We start from the raw sequence: 22,087 nt of genomic DNA, 5'->3' as shown, positions 1-22,087 counted from the left end.
TCACTCACAGTGTAAAATGTTATTTTTCCCTCTTTGATTATATATTGGGTTATTTTTCCTGATTTACTTTAACATAAAACCTTCTTTACGGCTTGCGCTGTTAGTGGGTCTGCATTCTTTCCCTTTCTTCATAGGCAGTATTTTGTGTTGAGTGGGAGTTGAGATGGCTGGTGGTCGAACTGAGTTAGAATGTTAGGAGATTGTTTGGCACCAGGCTGGTTACAACTTTCAATTCTCCTTGCTTTCGTTCAGGTTTTTATTCGGAGAACGACCCTATTGGTGGATGCATGAGTCTGGAGCACTGAGCAAGTATGGCCTCATAGTCCGTCAGTTTCCCTCCACCTGCGAAACGGGACCAGGTTAGTAATCCAATCATCTAAATATGTACTGTGTTAATTATTTTGCAGCAGTTACACAAAACAGGATGTGTGCATCTATCTTTGCGCAAATAGGTTATACTAAGGTGTGCAGAAAAGCTAAAAGTGTTTGCGCTTCTGCACCCTGAAATACTAATATGAGATAACCTAGTTATGTGCATTTGCAAAATATAGTCGGTGGGTGCGGCCATGGAGTGGTCAAGTTATTCTGCATCCAGAGTCACACCACAGCTGTGCATCTTGCTTTTGTTAAGAATAACTGAAGTGCTTACAGGAGAGTATTTACAGAAGCGTGTTCATTAATGACCCGTGTGCTGCTCTGGTCAACTAAAGAGCTGTTAAAGTCTACATGTACACAGCTTCCCAAAAATATGTGTACACCTTTCAAAGGTGTAACGTTCATTTTCGGACTGTGTGTGAAATTGTCCTGATTATGTTATCCTAAGTGATGAAGAATTGGGGGTTTGCTGGGTACAGCTGGCAACAGTCTCTCCTCCAAGTGGTCACATGGGGCCTTTGAACATGCAGGAGCTGCACACACACCCCTCTCATCCAGTCTTGAGAGGGCTTGCTCCAAAGTGTTGCCTTCCAGTGGCGGCCCTCTCCAATCGTGCCCTACATGTATGGCTTGGCATAGAAAGCAGAATATTGCACTTGCAAATTGCAGTAGTATAACTAGTCAGTTTGGTTATAAAGTTCATCCTTGTGATCTGAAAGACCTTGTTAGGATTGAGAGGTGATATCCAGCACGTTATTGGCCAAACCTCAATGTTCATGTTTAGGTTATCCCAGGCATAGTCCAGTCCATAAGCTGCACCGAATATGTTTAATCTCAATGACCAGTTAGGATATGGTTATATCTTTTTGATAGGTAATCTTGTTTAGATAGTGGGCCAATATCTTCTGTTGTAATCTGTGATTAATTTATTGTGTCCCATCACAGGAAGCCCTTCCGGCCATTGCATGATCACAGGAGCAGCCCTGTGGCCTGTCCTTATTGCTTCATCCAAATACCTGTGGCAGCGTTCTCAGAGGTACGTCATTCAGAGTTTCAAGCGTGGCTTCCTCAACTCCCTCTTTGATAGACTTTCTTTCCCTAACACATTGACTCCCTAAATGGGTTATCGTCTCACAGTGAAACAATAAGAAATTCAGACTTGTTGCTTGTTAATGCAAATAACAGTTCCACAATCTACTGTGATGAGTCAGGAATGAAACCTGGACACAAGTTAGTCATACATTTGGTGAACAACGTTTATTGAAAACAAAAGGGTTAGGAAAAAGGCCTCTCTAAGCCTGCTGTAAGAGGAATTTCCCTACCTAAAACCAAAAACTAAGGATCTGTCGGTGTCAGGATATCAAAATCAAAACCGTCCTTATATCCAACAGTTCTATTCTGACTCTTGCATTATAAACTAAACTATACGGTAAAAAGGGAAATGTCTTCAACCTTAGGTGATTGCAAAAGAGTTCATAAAGGAAGAATAAACAGCTCCAACACAAAAGTTCTCCAAGTATGAAAAGCCGTGGCTCCAGGGGGAGGGCTCCCTTCCCCTGGAATTCTCCTCAATACAAATGATTCTTTATCTAATAGTTTTTTGTGTATTTCTTGGCCGACAACAGTACTGTTATTTACTTTTCTTTACAAAGCTACTTAGCTTTGTAGTTTCACTTCTTTCAAAAAGCTCCTTTGTTTGGTAAGCACAGTACTATATTTCTTCCTATGATTTCTTGTAGACTTGCAACTGCTTGGTATATTTCCCTGCTAGGACTTCTCAGTCACTAGTGATTGCCTGGTATACTCTTGAACCAGCCTTCTTGTATTCACACACAATTGTAACAGCCTGGTTTACTTTCCTACCAGGACTTCTTATATTTACACGTTGTTCCTCTTATGACTTCTTGTATACTTGCAACTACCTGGTATACTCTCCTGCCAGGCTTCTTATATTGACACACAATTGTAAATGCCTGGTTTACTCTACTGCCACGACTTCTTACAATTACGCGTCGTTCCTCTTTTACTTCCACAGTTGTGCATATCCTTTTTGGTATTGTATATCTTCTTGATACATCATTAGATTTGGATTCCCTACAATCAAATCTTGTTAGGGGCTTATTCGCAATATACTTTCTTGTTTATCATTCAGTCTCTTTACTTTCTCTCTTTCTGTGGATTTAATTATTATAGTTCTATATGGCAGTCCCTGAAAACCCATCAGGGTCCCCACTGTGTTTGGGTAGACTCACCGGCTCTTCTTGGTGTTCTCGGGCCCGTTCGCGCTCAAGCAGTAAATGTATACCGCCTGCCTTCCTCGCCGGACTGCTCCCGTTTTTGGTCTCCCGCAGCCCCGCCTCAGCATACCTGTCTCTATCAAGGTACCCGTAGTTAAATGCTGCTTTCTGTGGTTGCTGCACATCGAGGCATTTTCAGCTGGCTCCTGGCGTGTCTACTGCGCGACCTGACTCTGCCACACCGGTTCGTGCTTCCAGGCTTCACAAGTCTCACGGATAAATGACACACCTTCTTCCAAACAGCAACAGCCTCTATGACTTGGCCTCCAGTGTTTAAATCTCCTACGTACAGTAGCATCTTAAAAACAACTAGAACGCTCATCGAGCTTGTGGGCCTCATTACACGGTAGGCGGTAACCATGGCGCTGTTAGCGACATGGTAGCCGCCGGTATTCTACCGTGTCCGCCTTGGTGGATGGTGGAATTACCGCCCTACTCCAAGGTGAGCGGGGGCGGTAATTCCCCATTCACCAAGGCACTTCCCCAATCCCATTCTTGCCCCCATAGGGCTCAATGGGAATGGGGAAGGAGGTAATTAGGGTACCGCAAATTGCGGTACCGTAATTAGCACCAAGGTCCCTTTGCGGGCCCGTTCCTTAACGGCTGGTAAAAGCAGCCGTTAAGGTCGGGTCCCGCAAAGGGACCTCGTAGTAAGGCGGTATGGGTTTACCGGTGTAATGAGGCCCTGTGGCTCCTTTCATTCTACATTGCTCTTTCCCTCTCCCTCATCCCAGTATTTATGTGATTGTGGGAAAAGGAGTCCATTGTTGTTGGGTGATGTAGATTACTTGGAAAATCATGTTCAATAGTTCCAAATGATAATTCAGTTCTATGTGGCGAATAATTAGAACTGGAAAAGGTGGTCTTGGATCTTCCACAGTTTAGACCAGGGATGGAAGTTTGTATGCCAATAGGCCATGAGGGTATTCGTTATAAAGGGGTCATCTTCACAAGCAAATGGGCGATACCATGTCGCATTCAATGAAGCCATGACATCTCCCCGTAGACTGTCTCCTCCCATTTCATCCTTCATCACATAGCCACCCCCAGGGTCAGGATCAGGTAGCAGCTGCCATCCCATGGCCACATGGGAGGAGGTTACCACCGGGGAATCGGTGATGACTCCATTGCAGTCTTCACAGTATACAAGAAAATTCAGGGGCAATATAACAAACAAGTTGCAAGTAATAAATGCAATTTACTCCTGGAGAGATGCTATACAATTAAGTTACCAGTAAGCGCTCTGACCTACTCTTCTCTTTCCAGAAGTAAGTCAGAATTAGTTCTGGTAATTCCTTTGTGAATAAAATAGTATCATTCTAGGAGTAAGTCAAGAGGAAATCCGAGTTGCTACCAGTAACCTCTTAGTGAATTGGGCTCTATGTAACTCAAAAATCGAATAAAACTAATGAATGTGAACATAAACATAGTACCTTTTAGAAGTTGTATGGTTCCCCAAAGCTAGGAGGTTGGGCTATTATCGGTTAGTGTGAAAAACCTAACGGCTTTTCCTTACTTACACCCTGGGGATTCTCTTCTCAGGTGCCCAAGGGACAGCCATCGCTGTTGGATCCAGACCCTGGGGGTGGACAGGCGAAGGAGCAACATCTGGGTGGAGAGTCCTCAGGGATTGAAAAGGAGCAGCCCGAAGGTGAGACATGGTCCCCATACTGTAACGCTCACCTGGTATCCACGGGATCGTCACTCAGCCTGTTCTGACCTCTTACGACCTTGAACCCTTCCCTGGAGTCTACTCGACTGGAGACTGGGCCTGAAACACAGGATTGGTAGAGTTTAACTCCCTATTGTCTCTGTGTGCTTGAACCCCTTCTTCCCCGCGGTCCAACCCTTCCCTTTGATCCACAGCTCACCTTGTTTTCTTGGAAAGTGTGCTCTCCGTCCTGCTTTCAGCGCAGGGGCGCGTTGATTGATGCGGGCTCGTTGCTGCCTAGTTACTTCACTGGCAAGAGTCCGACAGGTAAGTATAATGAGTCTTTTGAACTGTTCTCTAACTTCGTTCCTTTCCTTCCTTAGATGATGGCCAGCGTCCGGGGATGGTGACGTGCTGCTGAGATGAGTAGCGCTGACGGTGAGTGAGAGCGCGATGCGCAATGCGACCCTTTCGTATTTGTATTGAACTGAGTTCTTTTTCTGTGTCTTTTAGGTGCCGCGACGTTTTCAGCGTGGATGCCGGATATGAAGAAGAAATGCGAGTAAGCACGGTATGCTGCGCCTCTAGATGTTTCCACGCTAACCTGGAGTGTCTTTTCCCTTTTGCAGATGGGTGAGAAGTTCCGGAGACAGAGTTCCCCCAGAGCGGCTGGGATTCACGTAAGCGTTTGAAGCTCGTACAGTCTTTAAAAATAAGCGAAGATTTGCTGAATGCTTACTAATGCCTTTTTTTCTGTTCTTTTCCCTTTTCCTTAGGAAGCGGCGTGCCGGGATGGGAATGACACCACCGAAGATGCCCGCAGAACAGAAGGAGCGATGAATGATGGGCAGAGGTGCCGCAAGGTAAGGCTGTTTCTAACGGTGTTCTTGTTCTTGCAGGAGCTGAGCGCAAAATAAAGATGCAGGCCTACTGGAGACCGATCCAAACACGGTGATTGTCACGCTGCAGGTGCAGAAAACACAAGGGGGTTAATTCATAGAATTCAGCGCACAAGTGGCGCACGTGGCTGGCGCACAGTGTGTGTGTGCGAATCTCTGCGCCAGCCGTGTGCGCTAAAATCCATTTCCGCGCACAGCGTATTCATGGATTTTAGCTACCAAAACCAGCTGTGGCGCACAGTGGCGCAGCGACCCTGCAGCAGCACCAGTTACACCCACAAGAACGCCCCTCGCGCAAGGAAAAGCCATCAAAATCCTTAATCCAGCACAAAGGGCTGCGCTAATTCTGTACCAGTATACAGGGCCGCCACACAGCACACGGCAAGCGGGAAACGTGTATTACTGGGGTGCGCGGGAAGTTTCACACGCGATAGGCCCTGTGCGAGTGGGGTACGTGTATTCCTGGGGTGCGCAGGAAGTTCCACATGCGATTGTCCCTGTGCGAGTGGGGTGCGTGTATTCCTGGGGTGCGCAGGAAGTTTCACATGCGATCGGAGCGGGGTACTTGTAATTCAGGGGTGCGCGGGAAGTTTCACACGTGATTGGCCCTGTGCGAGTGGGGTACGTGTATTCCTGGGGTGCGCGGGAGGTTTCACACGCGATTGGCCCTGTGCGAGTGGGGTACGTGTAATTCGGGGGTGCGCGGGAAGTTTCACATGCGATTGGCCCTGTTCAAGTGGGGAACGTGTAATTCGGGGGTGCGCAGGAAGTTTCACACGCGATTTTGCTGTCAGAGCGGGGTACGTGAATTTCGGGGGTGCGCGGGGAGTCCTACCCGTGAATTGGCAGTGTGGGTCCTCCCAGGTGTTCCCTCTACACCCTCCACGGCCCCTGCAGGCAGCCCACACCACAGGGGACTACCCTGCACCCCTGGTCATGTCCCGCAGGCAGCCCATCCACCATGGGCATGCCCCCCAGCCAAGCCACATGTCACCTTGCACTACTGATCACCAACTCATGTCCCCCAGCACCCCCACCCCCCAGCAGTCAGGGTCACCTGCCAGCAGGCCCCCACTCATATCCCACACATGTCCCCCAGCACCCCCACCCCCCAGCAGTCAGGGGCACTCATGTCCCCCACCCCCCAGCAGTCAGGGTCACCTGCCAGCAGGCCCCCACTCATGTCCCCCAGCACCCCCACCCCCCAGCAGTCAGGGGCACCTGCCAGCAGGCCCCCACTCATGTCCCCCAGCACCCCCACCCCCAGCAGTCAGGGGCACCTGCCAGCAGGCCCCCACTCATGTCCCACACATGTCCCCCAGCACCCCCACCCCCCAGCAGTCAGGGTCACCTGCCAGCAGGCCCCCACTCATGTCCCACTCATGTCCCCCAGAACCCCCACCCCCCAGCAGTTAGGGGCACCTGCCAGCAGGCTCCCACACATGTCCCTCAGCACCCCCACCCCCCAGCAGTCAGGGGCACCTGCCAGCAGGCCCCCACTCATATCCCACACATGTCCCCCAGCACCCCCAACCCCCAGCAGTCAGGGTCACCTGCCAGCAGGCCCCCACTCATGTCCCACACATGTCCCCCAGCACCCCCACCCCCCAGCAGTCAGGGGCACCTGCCAGCAGGCCCCCACTCATGTCCCCCAGCACCCCCACCCCCCAGCAGTCAGGGTCACCTGCCAGCAGGCCCCCACTCATGTCCCACTTATGTCCCCCAGAACCCCCACCCCCCAGCAGTCAGGGGCACCTGCCAGCAGGCCCCCACTCATGTCCCACTCATGTCCACCAGCACCCCTACCCCCCAGCAGTCAGGGTCACCTGCCAGCAGGCCCCCACACATGTCCCACTCATATCCCCCAGCACCCCCACCCCCCAGCAGTCAGGGGCACCTGCCAGCAGGCCCCCACTCATGTCCCCTTGCCCCACGTCATGACGGTCCTCAATCATGGGCCTAATGGCCAGCCACATCACACCCCATGCCACCCCAGCCCAAAGACCCTACCAAGTATTGCATCCACCCACATATAAATGCCCATTACATGATACAACCCGAATGGCAAGTATGTAAATGAACACATGTCCGTCACACACACACAATGGGTGCAAGTGAATGTGAAAACCCACATCATGACATGCATGAAATCAATGAGAGAATACCACACACTGAGGTATGAAACAAAAATGTATTGAATCCAAAATGAATGAAATGAAAAGAAAACACACAACAATGTGAAGAAGAAATAAAACGCAGCATGTCCAGAAAATGATCAAAAATATGAAATCAGAATCCAAAGAAATCCAAATGAAAATGTGTCCAAAGTCTCAGTCCAACAAAGCAAATCCAAGGGAAAAAATAAGTGAAATCCATTGCTCCATGGTGAAATGAAAAGAAAAAAAAGAAAATCCACTGTTCAACTATATACAAATCACCAATCCAGGGTCCATGAGCCCAACAAATGCAATGATGCCTACAAAAAAGACTACCTAATAAAGAACTATATACAAAAACGTGGTGCATTGTCCAATCGCCCCAAAATAAACAAAAACAGAATGGAATCCTAACACTAAGTATTTACAATGGCAGCGGGCTAGTCCGACGGATCACTTATTGATGTCCCAGGCCAGGGCATCATCGAACTCCCGCTCAATGTCCTGGAGGCGGTCCTCTTCCATGGTCCCGAAGGTTGGCAGGGACGACGAAATGTTCACCTCCAACTCCCTGCGAATTGCCTCGAGGCACTCGGCCCGCCTCAGGGCCCTCCGCATGGAGTTCTCTGCCCTGACCATTGTGAGCCGTGCCTCTTCCACCCGCTGCCGCTCCGCATCTATGGCGTGGCCCAACCGCTGCCACATGGAAGACACTTGAAAACCGGGGTCCTTCTGCCCTATGGCCGATGCCTGCCCCTCCGATGTTGAAGGCCCAGAGCCATCATTGCTCCCACCATGTTGCTGCTGCTGTGCCTGTGCCTGCACCTTGGCTCTTGCTGCCTGCACGTCCTCCTCCGGCTGGGGTGCAGTTTTCGTGGTGGCCACCCCTGCTGGAAGTCCGACTCCCGATTGTGGTAGGGATGTGTCCTCCACCAGCCTGGCCGCTGGGTCAGGGGCAGCTCCACAGGGTACCCAGGTGACACATGGGTGGGAAGATGGCATGGAGGACGACTGGCGTGTTGGGGGTTCAGGTGAGGTGGGGGTCGCAAGAAGGTCCAGCACACGGAGGAATCCAGCACCGGTGACCCGTCCCAGTAGGTCAACGTGGTCAAAGAAACATGCGAGACGACGTGCAGTCTCTCCACGAAAAGACTGCAGGTCACCTCGCATGCCCCGTTGACGCAATGCTATCCCACTCAGGATAGGCTCAACACGGTCCCAGATAGCCACGTCTGCAGGGAGAGGAAGGCCAGTTGTTGTGCGCTCATCCCCTCCCTGAAAACGGGTCTGGACGTAGGCATCCCTGCTGGTGCCAGATGATGCAGTGACAGGATCAGGGACAGGATTACACACAGGCACCTCCGCGGCGGCCTGTGCTGCCTCCTGTCCCTGCCCCTACACTGCACCACTAGCACCAGTGGAGTCCCCACCTCCAGACACCGTGTGTGTCCCTTCCGCGGCCTCCTCCTCCACCAAACCCCCCCACCAACCTGGATGACTCAGTGCCATCTTCCTCCGTTGGACCCTGTGGGGTCTCAGCTGCCCCTTCTGCTGCCGAGGAGTCCACCTCCAACCTCTGCCTCTTGGACCTACCCTCGGCAGCTGCGGCCTGGGACGCGGCACCAGACTCCTCACTCCTCGACGAGATGACAATCTGGGAGGGGAGTCGGGCCTTGCGTCTCCGGCTGGTGGTGCGATCCCTGCCGCTGTGCTCCACAGCAACCTCTCCGCCCTCTTCATCAGTTGACACTGCAGACAGGGAGAGATAAAACACAGACATCAGGGCACTGTACAATGGACTGATACACACATGACAGTTACACATGAGTGGCAGTGTCAAACTTCAGACATGGCATCACACTCCACGACACACATGTCATTTCAACTCACACACATGAGCATTTCCACAGCAATATTGAACCAGGCAGCAACATCCATACACATACAACAGCATGAACAGCCGGAGGTGAGCCTGACATCACATGAAACACAGGGAGTGCACTAGACACGCACACACGCCACCACACTTACATGCATGTCTACATCTCCAACTGTCGCAGTGATGCGATCGCCATACATGTCACATCTGGCATTCAGCCTTCTACATGTCAGTGTCACGTGCATCCATGTTGCATCACAGTTGCACACTTGTCAAATACACACACATGTACACAGTGCCGATACATGCAGCAGGAACCACCATCCATGTGTGACACCACAACCATGCCAACGTACATACACAGAAATTCAAACATGTGTGCTACCACACCTGCATTTGCACAGCATGCTTACCAACACATACACCATCGATGTGTCTCATACCTAAGAGGACTCACATGTGGCAGCCTCACGCCCCTGTTCATACACATCCCTACATGGCCCTACGAAAACACATGTGCAACCTGCACACTACTGGCACACCACCACACGCACAGCGTCCAATCAGTATGCATGTACACTTACCGCTCGACTCCAGACGGGTCTGCCTCTCAAGGACCTCATCTGGTGGTCGGACAGGTGGCCCCGGCGCCACTTGGCATCCGCTGCCTTCAAGAGGCGCCGGGCCTTGTTGAGGGTCCTGGACCTGACGTCCTCCCAGCACTTCTTGACATGGTGTAAGTCGCGGACTGCCACCCCCTCCGCGTTGATGGCAGTCACGATGTCCATCCAGATCCTGGTCCGTCCTTCATTGTCGGCGCGCAAACTTCCAAAGAGGGCATCATACTGCCCCAGGACTTGCTACACCAGGACACCAACTTCCCTGGCACTGAAGCTGGTGGCCCTCTGCCTCTCTGGCTAGGGGTTGCCAGTGGTGCCAGATGGTGTTGTGCCCGACATGGCAATCCCAGAGGCAGGAGTGGGTGGGCAACTGGGTCCTGGGGCTGGGCTGTGGAGCGATGGTATCCCAGTCGGGAGTCTTCGGTTCCAGCAGGGGTGGTCACAGCAACTGCACCCCTGGCTGACGTGCAGGCAGCAAATAGCAGGGCACGTGGGCAGCAGGCAGTCCGGCAGCAGCAGATGGCAGGTGGGGGCGTGCTCGGGGCTCTGGGGGGCAGTAATTCGGCCTTCTGGGCAGCAGCGTGGTCTTCCGTGTGTTGTTGCGTGGCCAGCTTGATACGGAGTGATTTGGCACGTGAAAATCTTGCACGTCAGCGTGTAATTCGAGGAAAGGCCCTTCGCGCGTAAGCACACGTATGCGGTTTCATTGGACCAAAGGCCTTTAAGCGTGTAAGCGCTTCTGTGACGTGACTCGCGCGGGCGTTTTCCTTGTGACGTGGCAGCACGCGTGGAAAAACTGCACGTCCGCGTGTGGATGCATGTAATCCAAGGAAAGGGCCTAGGCGCGTAAGTGACGTGATGCGCGCGGGCGTTTCCATCAATACGGGTGCATGTTCATCGTACATGTCCAAAAACTGCACGTCCGAATGTCAGCTTGTGTAATTGGAGGAAAGGGCCTTAGCGTGTACACGCCTAAGTGACGCTGTACGTGTGGGCCGCTTTAAAAGGTACGTGTAGGACCCCATTCCCTTGTACGTGCTTTTCGGGGCGAGCGAGGGGGTGAATTCTGTACTTCTTGTCGGTTCACACGTGATTACTTCACAGTGTTTCAAGTTCGTACTCCCTGTTACCTCTGACAGCGTTCTTTATTCTTTTTGGGCCTGTTTCCTCAAACAGCGTTCACTTCTTCTTTTGTCCTGTCTCCTCAGACAGCGTACAATTCTTCTTTTGGCGGGGGTGTTGCCAACGCGCACACACGCGTCTTTTTCACGTTCTTTTTCCAGGCAGACGGTGAGTCGCGCACATATTTACCAACTGTGCTTGCCCTGTGTGTCGCGTACCCGTTCAGAGGTCATTGTAGGCTGGGTGTATTACGCGTACGCTTATTTTTGTGTTTCTGGGTGCCACAGCGTAGTGCGGGTTCATTTTTTCACGCACGTGGTCTACAAGGGGTTGCGTGCACGTTATTTTTTTATTTTGGGCTGCCTGTGCGTTGCGTGACCCGTCATCTTCCCCCAGGGGGTCACAGACAGCCTTGTTAGCACTAGGGTACGAATTCCATCTAGTACCCTACCCCTTTCACCCCCAATTGCCCAGGACAATAGTTTACTGCTACTCCCATACGCACAACAACATCAGTGCCATGGTTGGGAGGCGACCAAGCGATAAGGGAGGCAAAGGTGGCCGATCTTCAAAAGGTGGGCGTGGTGGGCGCGGTAGGAGACGTGGCCGGGATTTGCAGGGTGCCCGTAGACCCCCATGTGTGGAGGACCAATCAAGGACACCCATGCCCCCCCATGGTTGAGGGAAACGTGGCTGACATCATCCCAGCTCAGCCCTTGTTGGACCAGCCCATTGTGGCACCTGACCTAGCACAGGATGACTCCCAGGCTTACTTCCAGGTCAGTAAGTCTAGGCCACGTGTGGCGGTGCAAGTTGGTGTCACCAAGCCACGTGGATCTGGGGCAGCTATGTCATCTGCTGCCCCAAGTAGGCAGGGTGGGGAGGCTGCAGGGTCAGCTGCAGCTCCATCCACCCCAGCTCTGAGTCTCGCAGCCAGGACAGTGTCGGTCCAGGTCCATCAAACTGACGTTCCCCCTGCCAACATCACACTTCTGCCAATGCCTTTACCAAGGCCTATGGTCATTGTGCATTCACACACTCCTACTACACAGTCCACCTGAGCTTCTGCCCCTACTGACCAGAGCGGCGTAAGCCACTCAGGCTCCGCTCCACCTTTGAAAAAGAAGAAGGGTGCACTGGCACAACAGGCTGAGACCCCAAACACGGCTACACACTCCGGCACATCAAGGAAGCCTAGCTTTAATGACCCGGAACTTGATGCACTTGTGACCTATGTGTCGGCACATAGCCACAAAATGTTGGTGACTGCAGGGTGCAAGACCACACCTGGTCAATGTAGGGCACACTGGTAGACCATCGCAGACCGCATAAGTGCCCTTTTATTTGTGAGGCGCACAGCTGATGATTGCTACAAGTGGTGGAATGACCTGAAACGCAGAGCAAAGAACAAGCTGGCCTCAAATCATACCGCTACTCTGGTGACTGGCGGTGGGTCTCCACAAGAGGACAACAAACTCACTGAACATGAGTCTGTTGCTGGGACCTTCGTCACAGAGGAACAGATCCAAGGTGTGGGAGAACTACCTGATTACGAGGCATTGTCCGGTGAGTGCCCATGCGTGTGTGTGTAATCCATGTGTATGTTGTTTGGGTGACGGGTTCTGATTGAGTGCCAGGTGAGGGTGTGTACTCCTGAGTGTTATGGGTCACCCATTTGCTTCCTCCCATACATTCACGTGCCTTGGATTTGGGTATGACTGTATCCCTTCTGCCCACAGTTGCCAATTACGCCCAGATTAGTGCACTTTACCTTGAACTGTCATCTTGCAACTACATTGGTCAGATTTTGTAAGTTTTCATTCAGGCTGATTGTTTCCACTCTCCCATTTTTAGTACACACTATTCTGCCCTATTGCAACATATGTGATATGCTTCGGTCATTGTTTACAGCCCACACTGGGTCACTATTTTTACCTGGTTATGTTAATGATTACACCATTCAGCCCGATGGAGTATTGGGCTGCAGAATTTTTTTATTACGGCATGTTTGCATGTGGAAGATGACAGGTGTTTCCTGTAATGTAAAGTGACCAACCATTGATCAGCCCACAATGACTGTGTTATTGGACAGTGGATGTGTTTCAGTGTGTGGCACATGCATATTTTGCAACACTATTCAGCATCAATCTTCGCATCATGTCAATGTGACATGGATGTGTGACAGTACTCATTCACCGACATATTGCTGTAGTTTTGTAATTTAACGTGGCTATGCTACATGACATCTGTGTGGTAGCATGTGTCATGTATGTGTATTGGACATGCCACTCACAGCCTGATGTGTGATGCCAGTGCTACCCAACATGCTGCAAATGTGTTGCATATCCATCTTGCTCTCCCCAGTGTCTGCCTTTTTGACTCCACTTCCAACTCTTTGACAGTGCATGCATGGCAGGGTTATAGTCATGTGGGACATGTGTAATTCATGTACTGGATCTCTGGTTTGTCACAGCCTATGTGTGTGCTATGGTGCTCATGCCTGTCTCCATTTGTTGTCTTTCATGTTTTTGCAGGTGATGATGCACTTGGTGCTGTTGAGGTTGAGGAGATGGTGCAGACCCAGGAGGAATCTCAGGCACGACCGGGCACCAGTGAGGGACGTGGTGTGGTGGTGGGTAAAAACCCAATGTTACTGCAGACCATACTGTCCAGGGGTGCCTTTGGGTGCACCTCCCCAGACCTCTATTCAGGTTCTGAGTCGGATGATGAGACTTATGTGCAGTCGCAGATAAGTGTTTCTGGCAGGGATTCTGTTCTGTCCAACCCACCTGGACTAGGGGTAGAACCCTCTATGGGGATGTCAGTGTTGGTAGGTCCGCCTTTGGCGGTTACGGATGCAGGGTCACACTCCACAGCATCTGATCCTGTTCCTGGGCCAGAAGATCAGAGGGGGAATGCAGTCCTGCAGCCTCAGGCAGTGCCAGCACAGCAAGGTGCAGATCGCCTTGCCTCAAACAGGTGTGGTGCCCGTCGACGCGGTGGCCGTGCGCCACCAGGCAATACCGTATGGGAAAACTCCATGTACAGTATGGCAACCCAACAGGCAGCATCAGTAGAAATGATGGCTCAGGCAATGGAGAGGGTGGCCACTTCCATTATCCCCCCTGAAAGGCAGATGGAGCAACAACAGCAGGCAACAGACTCCATTTGCCAATCAAGCAGGGAAGACATGTTGGCGTCCAACAGGGACCGACGGGCGGCACTGGAGACTCTGCGCAAATCCATATCAATAGAGTCCCAGGGCCACAGGGAAGCCCTGAGGGTAGAACTCCATAACCTCAGGCAGAGTCTGCTTGAACTTGGGGCTTCCCGAAATGTTAGGGCAGAACAGCAGCTGGAGCAGCTCACACGTTCGCTCTCAGCTGAGCTGCATACAACACGTGAGGAGATCCGGGCAACACGCGAGGCCATGCTTGCAGAAATGCAGGCAACCCGTGATGTGCTGCATGGGGATCTCTGCACTTTAATCCTCCAGAATCAGACCTTCCAGGCCCGCATGGTTGCTGCCATGGAGGACCATACCAGGGCTTTGCGTGGGCTGCCTCCCATAGTGCCACCGCCTACTAATGCAGCAGCAGAGGATGAGCAGAGCGACAACAGTTCTCCCACAATGACATAGCCATGCAGGCCATGAGCCCAAGGAGGTATTTCTTTTTCCGCAACATCCACGCAGCTGGGTGTTGGTGTGCACCCTGTCCTCGAACCTCCTGGGTGGCCTCCCCAACCCCTCCTGGCCCCCGCATGGCCATTTTTGATTTTCTTTTCAACTTTTTACAGTGTGTTGCCTTGTGTGGCTCCCGTGGGCATCCACTGTATTCTGGCGGGGCACATGCAGGCTTGTCCTGAGTTTGGGTTAGATGCTTGGGTTCGTGAGACACACACCCCTCCTGCTTCCCGTTTCCATGGGCTTGCAAAGGGTGTGACCAAGTGACAGTGAATTACACAGTGACGTTGGGCTCCCATGAGCTGTGTGGGCAGTCTGTAGTCAATACTGTGTAGACATCCCTAGTGGATATTGTTGTTGTATTGTACACTGCATGGTGTATTGATATGTGCTTGTGCATCCATGTCTTCCTCCTTATCTCATGTCTTCAGAAAAGGCCGTCTACTTTGCAGATGCAGTTCATGGTGTATGCAGTACACTGAGACATTTGCGTGGCAGCAACACTCTACAGTTGTAAGGGGTCGATGTGCTGGCATATTCAGGTTGTAAGACTACCACTACTTGAACTTAGTACTGTCATGTTTTTGCATTTTTCCATGGTGTGTTGCAGCATTGTGTTGGTGGTAAGTATTTGGTAATGTGTGCTGTTAGTTATACATTACTGGGAGCTTATTGTGTGTGGGCAGTTTCCATTAGGGACAGTGTACTTTGTGAGACTTGTGTCCGCTCTTGTGCATTGCTTTGTTTGCTTTCACATTGCATGACATGACATGGTGTGTTTGGTGGTGGAGCTGGGGAGGGGTTGGGTGACATGGCGGTGTTCTCATGTTGTATTTAGCAAGGGGGTAAGAATTTCGCAGCATAGATGTATGTCTTTTGATGACACAGCATTGGTGGTGTTTTGGTAGGTAGGGATGCACACAATGTAACACTTCCAGGTGACCAATCTCAGGATGGTATGGTTGTGAAAGTTGAGTGTCCCTTATGTCATCATCATTGATTGTCTGCTGGTATGTGCAAGTGCTGTGTGCACTCCACAGGAGTGTGATTTTAGGTGAAGTAATTAGCCACCAGCTGCGTATGGGCTACCTCACCACATGCCCTTTCCCCTCCCATGCGCAGCCGGCGTGCATGTGGTTGGGGATGTGGGGGCACCAACATGTCCACCGGCAGGCCCCGGTGTGTTGCAACGTTGTGCAGGACACATGCTGCCACTATGATCCTGCACACTACTGGGGGAGCGTATAACAGCTGCCCACCAGAGCGGTCAAGGGAGCGAAAGCATGACTTGAGCACTCCGAATGTGCGCTCCACTATGACCCGGGTTGCAATATGGGCTGTGTTGTATCTTACCTCGGGTGGCGTGGTGGGGTTCCGAATTGGCGTCATCATGTGGGTGCTCAGAGGGTAGGCACTGTCCCCTGGGGAGGTGGTGATGGGTATCATTAGTGGGGTTGTGACATTATTCAGTATCTGACATGCATGCATGTGCAGTGGCATTTATACTCACCAAGCAGCCATGTCGCCCAGCTTTTAGGTCCCGGTTTAGGGTTGACATTCTGTAAATGAAACTGTCGTGGGTGGACCCTGGATAGTTGGCATATACTGAGGTGATGATTCCCTTGGCATCACATACTACCTGCACGTTGATGGAATGCCAATGCTTGCGGTTTCTATAGATGTGCTCAGATGCCCTGGGGGGACGTAGAGCCACATAGGTGCAGTCAGTGGCACCTAGCACTTTGGGGAATTGTGCCACCCCATAGAAATCCTGTATGGCAGACTGCCTTTCTGCAGGTGTTCTGGGCAGGTATATGTGCCTGCGGACTGATGGGCGTGCAGTCATGATGGCCAACACCTGGTGTAGGCAGCGTGACTGCATGGTCTGTGACACCCCCCACCCACTATAGCACTTGTCCGCTGTGGCCAAGAATTGCAGTACATTGAGGACCTTCTCCAGTGGGCTGAGTGCTTGGGAGCAGGTGATGTGAGGTCATCCTCCCACTCACTCACCAGGTCGAGTATTATGTGAGGTGGAAACCTGTACCTCCCATACACCTGGTCATCAGGCATCCCAAAAAGGCTGGTTCTGGGTGTAAAAATTCTGGGCCTGACTATCCTCCTCCTCCTCCTGCGGTATCCCACGACCACTGCTGCTAGGAATGGTATATTCATCTTGGCGTCTGAGCTTGTTTGTTGTTTGCGTGCACTTTTATGCTGCGCGGGTCCACGTACGCCTGCTTCCTGCTGGCGTACGTGTTTCCGGATTAGCGCGTCTTTTTTGGCGCACGCATTAGCCCTGTTCGATTCCATGAATACGTGTTGTAGACGCGTGTGTGGGCGTTCCGCGCATTTGCCTCCTGTACTTCCCCCGTGACGCCCACATTTTCATGCGTTGTTCCCCATTCCGCGTGTTACGCCCCCGTTCCGCCTACTTTTGTTGTGTACGCTGCGCTATGTGCGCTTTCGCTGTGCGCTTAGCGCACGCTGTTTGGAGACGTGTGCGCCAGCGTGCGCCACGCAGAATTTTAGCGCACATCCAGGGATTTACATGCACACGAACTTCCATGAATCGCTGTGCGCGGGTTTCACTGCGATTTTCGCACTTGCACTGCGATTCGCACGCTTTCGCCGAAAATTTCAGCGCACATTAATTCCATGAATCGGCCTGAAAGCATGTTTCTCAGCCTGGGCGTGGCTTAAATAGTCTCTGGGTATCCCCGGTGTCTCTGGGCTGAACCACACCCAAAAGACTAGACTGCACATGCAGTTCTGGGAACCGAAATATGTGGGGGCATCCATCTTGTCCCCATCGATGCACTACAAGTCCAATCCCCAATCTTATCCTAAGGGAGTGAGTGAGTCTGGTGCCACAAGCGCCAAGTCTGACTCCAAGTGGGTCTTTGGAGGGATGGAGAAGCCCTTGAGGGCCATGTAGGTGATGGTGGCCTGGCTCCAGCCTGACATCTTGGAGGGCTGGGGACATGAGGGGCAGGAATCATGACACATACCCCTCCCCACCGGCCAAAGTGAGCTCTTCTTCTGAGGTGCAGTGGGGCCCACGGGACAGGGATGGTATTTTTTTTACTGGACATTGTAAGGAAGGCATGGTATCAAAATAAGACAGACACAAGTGACCACCGTTCAGTGGTGTTTATTGAAATTCATTAAGGGTGTGATGAACGCTTATCTAAACCTAAATCTAAGATGGGAGTCAGCTATGACCATCAAATAATAATAATGCAGTCCTAGTGGAGTCTTGTCAAAATAAAAGGGCCTGTACTAAAAAATCTATTGCCAATCCTTACCGCTAAGTTACAAATAGTGTGGGATAATGTTCATGAAAAAGAAAGAAGTGTTCACAAAATGATAAGCCAGGATGTTCAGGCCGTGAGCCTCCCTTCTTCACGTTTTCAGCCCAGGACAAGGCAGTTCATTTGAGCATAGCACACTCTTGGCTTCTTCGGCATGAGGACACAGTTCCATTACTTACATCAGGGCCTTCTGTGCCCAAGTTTCTTGAGTTATCAAAAGTCTCTTGATTCAGAGGGTCTGATGTACAAAACAGATGAAAAGTTAATTTGCAAATTTTCGATTCGGGCAATTCACTCTTCACCCTGGATCCTCCTCAGCCGGGCTCAGATCCCTTTTGTACCACAATCGTCACCTTGGATCCCCCTCTTCGGGGTTCAGATCCACCTCTCCAATGCCTATAGAATTTCGTTTTTCAGGTGACTATCGGTTCACCCCAGATCCCCCTCAGCTGGGCTCAGGTCCCTTTCCATAATTAGTCTCCCTCAGCCGGGCTCAGACCAATTACAGTTCACATTTGCTATCGAAGACTTTCGAATGTGCATGGCCCTTTGTAGGACCACTTCGATTTCACAGTTCACAATTTTACGCTCAGTTGGATACCTAACAGAGAACTTCGAATGAGCACCCACATGGCGCCGGACCACTCTGTATATGGCATCTGCCTTGGTTTAAAAATTTCAGTCACTCCTTGGATATTCAATTATGTTTGCTTCGCTCAACACATATACGCCTCTCACTCTCTTCTTTGCAGATTGCTTCATGCATTGTTTCCGCTTGCAACTTTGGTTCTAACACAGACTGGTCTGCTATCAGTCTCCCCGACTCACCGGCTATGCAGACTTTATTGGAGCAGCTTTGTTGTAGGAGCCAAGGACAGTACCACAGCGGCAATCACTCCTCTCGGGCTCGGTTATCGATGCCAGAGAGCCCCGGGTGCCTTCGAAACACAATGTACCTTTCTTCAGCTTTAATTCCCGGTCTTATCATTCTTATTCTCGAGGGCTCATGAAAATAGTAGTTTTCTTCCTCTGAAAAGGCCATGAGCAATTCCTTCCTTGCAACCCTTTCTGGTTGTGCCGTCTTTCTCCTCGTATTAAACTGCCATCTCAGAACTGCTGCTTCCTTGTGTGTTTTGCCTTGCTGAGAGTGTACTTTCATGCTCCTCCCTTTATCCGTGTGGGGAAGTGTGATGGAAATCAGGTGTGTGTAATGATCAGTAATTTCCTGACTCTGCCTGACCCTTGTGTTGGGACATGTCAGGTATACGGCTCGGGTGTTAGTTCGTTTTCTCTCACAGTGAGCTGTCCATGAAAACGTGTTTGTGTCTGGAAAAGGGGTGTGGGGGAGGTATGTGGGGGCCGAGTTCCTAGGTATCCTTCAGGTTTCTCATAACATCTATGATAGATTTCTAGTAAAAAATACCATACCTGCCCCCCTCGGCTCCCCAGTGCCTTACATACACATATATTATTATTATTATTATTATTATTATTATTATTATTATATAGTCCCGTTCATTGTGTGCATGCATTAGATGCTGTGGAGCCCAAGGGACAAACATGGTATTTTTTTACTGTACATCTATGATAGATGTCCAGTAAAAAATACCATGACCGCCCCCTGGGTTCCCAGTGCCTGGCATACACAGACAACCACATTGATTGTGTGCGTGTATGAGGAGTTAGGGACAATGAGGATAGGTGTGTCATTTTTCTTACTGGGCATCTATGATAGATGTCCAGTAATAAATACCATGCCTGACTCCTGTGCCCCCCAGTGAGTCGCATAGACACAATCACATTCATTATGTGTGTGTGTGCGCCACTGAGGCCCAGGGGGGCAGGCATTGAATGTTTTACTGGGTATGCCCAGTAAAGATTGCCAGCCTAGTCCGCTGGGATTCCTAGCACCTCACATGCCATGTCTAGCCTGACCCCTAAGCCCCCCAGGGCCTCACATGTACACATAATTTATTATTTGTGCATGTCAGGCACTAGAAGGCAATGGGGGAAGCAATACCATGTATTAATGGGCATCTGATAGATGCCCAGTAAAAAATACCATGACTGGGCCCCCAGGCACCTCGCACGCACACAATTAATTTGTGCCTGTGAGGCGTTCGGGGCCTCAGAGGGCAGGCATCAGTCTTTTCAGTCTATTCCCCGTAATAAATGCCATGGCTGTACCCTGGGACCCTAGCTCCTGACACACATCTGTCCCTTGAGCCCCCCAGCACTCCACAATCACACATAATCACATTCATCATTAATGTGATTGTCGGAGTGCAATGCGCTGGCGCACCATGGGGCAGGCATGGCATTTTCTACTGGGTATGGGTGATAAAGCAAGCATGATAAGTGCTGTTATATAGCTAGATTGGCATTTCTTCTTGTGGTATGACATTTTATATTGGGCAGCTTTGATAAAGCAAGAATGATCAGTGGTATTATACTTTCTGTGGCATGACATTTTGTAAATTGGCATTTTAATGCAGCCTGTCTAGCCATTTCCTATTGTGGTATGACATTTTATATTGGGCAGCTTTGATAAAGCAAGCATGATCAGTGGTATTATACTTTCTGTGGCATGACATTTTGTAGTGGGTATCTTTGATAAAGCAAGCATGATAAGTGTTAATATGTAGCTAGACGGGCGTTTCAAATGCAGCCAGTCTAGTCAATTTCTTATTGTGGTATGACATTTTGTATTGGGCATCTTTGGTAAAGCAAGCCTGATGAGTATTATTATGAAGCAAGACTGGCAGGCACTTTTATGCAACCAGTCTAGCCATTTCATATTGCGGTATGACATTTTGTATTGGGCATCTTTGATAAAGCAAGTATGGTAAGCATTACTATGTAGCTTGACTGGCATTTTAGTCCAGCCAGTTTGGACATGTTTTCATACTTTGGCATGCATTTCTAATGGTAAAGCCAACTGGAGTATGTTCTTACCTGGGGATTCTGCCATATATTGGCAGAACAAACATGGACATGTTTTCTGATATTATCACTAGCAGACCAGGGGTGCCGAGACCTTTTTGTACATATTCAGGAACTTTGGGTTTCACCCTAAGTTACCCTGGGTGATCCAGACATGGAACCCTTTGCTCATTGTGCTTAGAGAGGCACAGCTTCACCTCACTGATGAGGCCAGACTAGGCCGAAACACTCGTCTGGGGTTGCTGTTGGTACTCTTCTGGACTGCCCTTGCGGGTTGGACAAAGACTGATATGCAAATGGATGTTTCTCCTCTGTGAATGGTACAGTGTGCTAAAACTTCGTTGTAGACCCTCCCGAGTGGGCACCTTCCCATAGAACAGGTTATTTGGCAGTGTTCGTTCTTGGTAGAAGGGCTCCCAGACCTTTTTGTGCATCACTGGCAGAACAACACATTCTCTGAACGGGTTCTGTCAAAAGAAAAGATAACTCTTATACTGTAGAGGTTGCTGTTCCGATTCACTTATCGCTTGATGTGCTTTGCACCCTGAAGTAAACTGCACTGAGAATGGGTGCGTGTGGCTGGCTGACATACCCCAGAGCAGACATTGTGGGGAGTTGAGAGTTGGTGTGCTGCTGCATACTGGGACCTTCTGTGCTCCCCCCCACCTGTTACCTTACCCTGGTATGTTGCAATTAGTTGCAGTGCAAATATTTTGGAAACCGTGCATCCTAGGGCCTGGACCTTGTTTTGTTCCTCGTGTTGGGACCGGTCCTTCTAGGACCACATAGATGTTTTGCTGATTTCAGACAACCGTCTTATGTGAGAAGGTGCTGAAATACGGAAAAAGGGGTGGCGTCTCCAAATGTCATTTAGCCAGTAATGTCCAGAGGGTCCTAACAGGCAACTATGCAAACATTTTGTACAGATTGGTGAAACGGTGTGTCACAAATCCTGCCACAAACACATTATTTATTTATTTTTATTTTTATTTTTTTTTAAATTTGATTTTATGAAATTTTGTTAATTGCCAGTCACATTACATAATGAAAAAGTACGAACACATGTTTACAGAGCGAGATCGGAGCATTTTAGTACTGCCCTATGTTCATAGATCTTATACGTGCTTCTACTCCCTCGCTTCAACA

At 50.4% G+C, this 22,087-nt stretch overlaps 1 protein-coding gene across 7 annotated transcripts in view; it reads left to right on the top strand.

The window, feature by feature from the left end:
- Positions 1 to 22,087, top strand: part of G6PC3 (glucose-6-phosphatase catalytic subunit 3) — a 78,825-nt gene that overhangs the window by 24,246 nt on the left and 32,492 nt on the right. For all 7 annotated transcript variants that reach the window (XM_069634334.1, XM_069634330.1, XM_069634333.1 and 4 more), the window contains exons 3-4: positions 253 to 359; positions 1,321 to 1,411. In XM_069634334.1, coding sequence (XP_069490435.1) covers positions 253 to 359; positions 1,321 to 1,411 — 198 coding nt within the window. The remainder of the gene's footprint in view (positions 1 to 252; positions 360 to 1,320; positions 1,412 to 22,087) is intronic.

Source organism: Ambystoma mexicanum, chromosome 13, assembly GCF_040938575.1.
Source record: "Ambystoma mexicanum isolate Mex_15411 chromosome 13, UKY_AmexF1_1, whole genome shotgun sequence".
NCBI lineage: Eukaryota > Metazoa > Chordata > Amphibia > Caudata > Ambystomatidae > Ambystoma > Ambystoma mexicanum.
The sequence above is the reverse complement of the archived record's forward strand: the minus strand, read 5'-3'. Positions and strand labels throughout refer to the sequence as shown.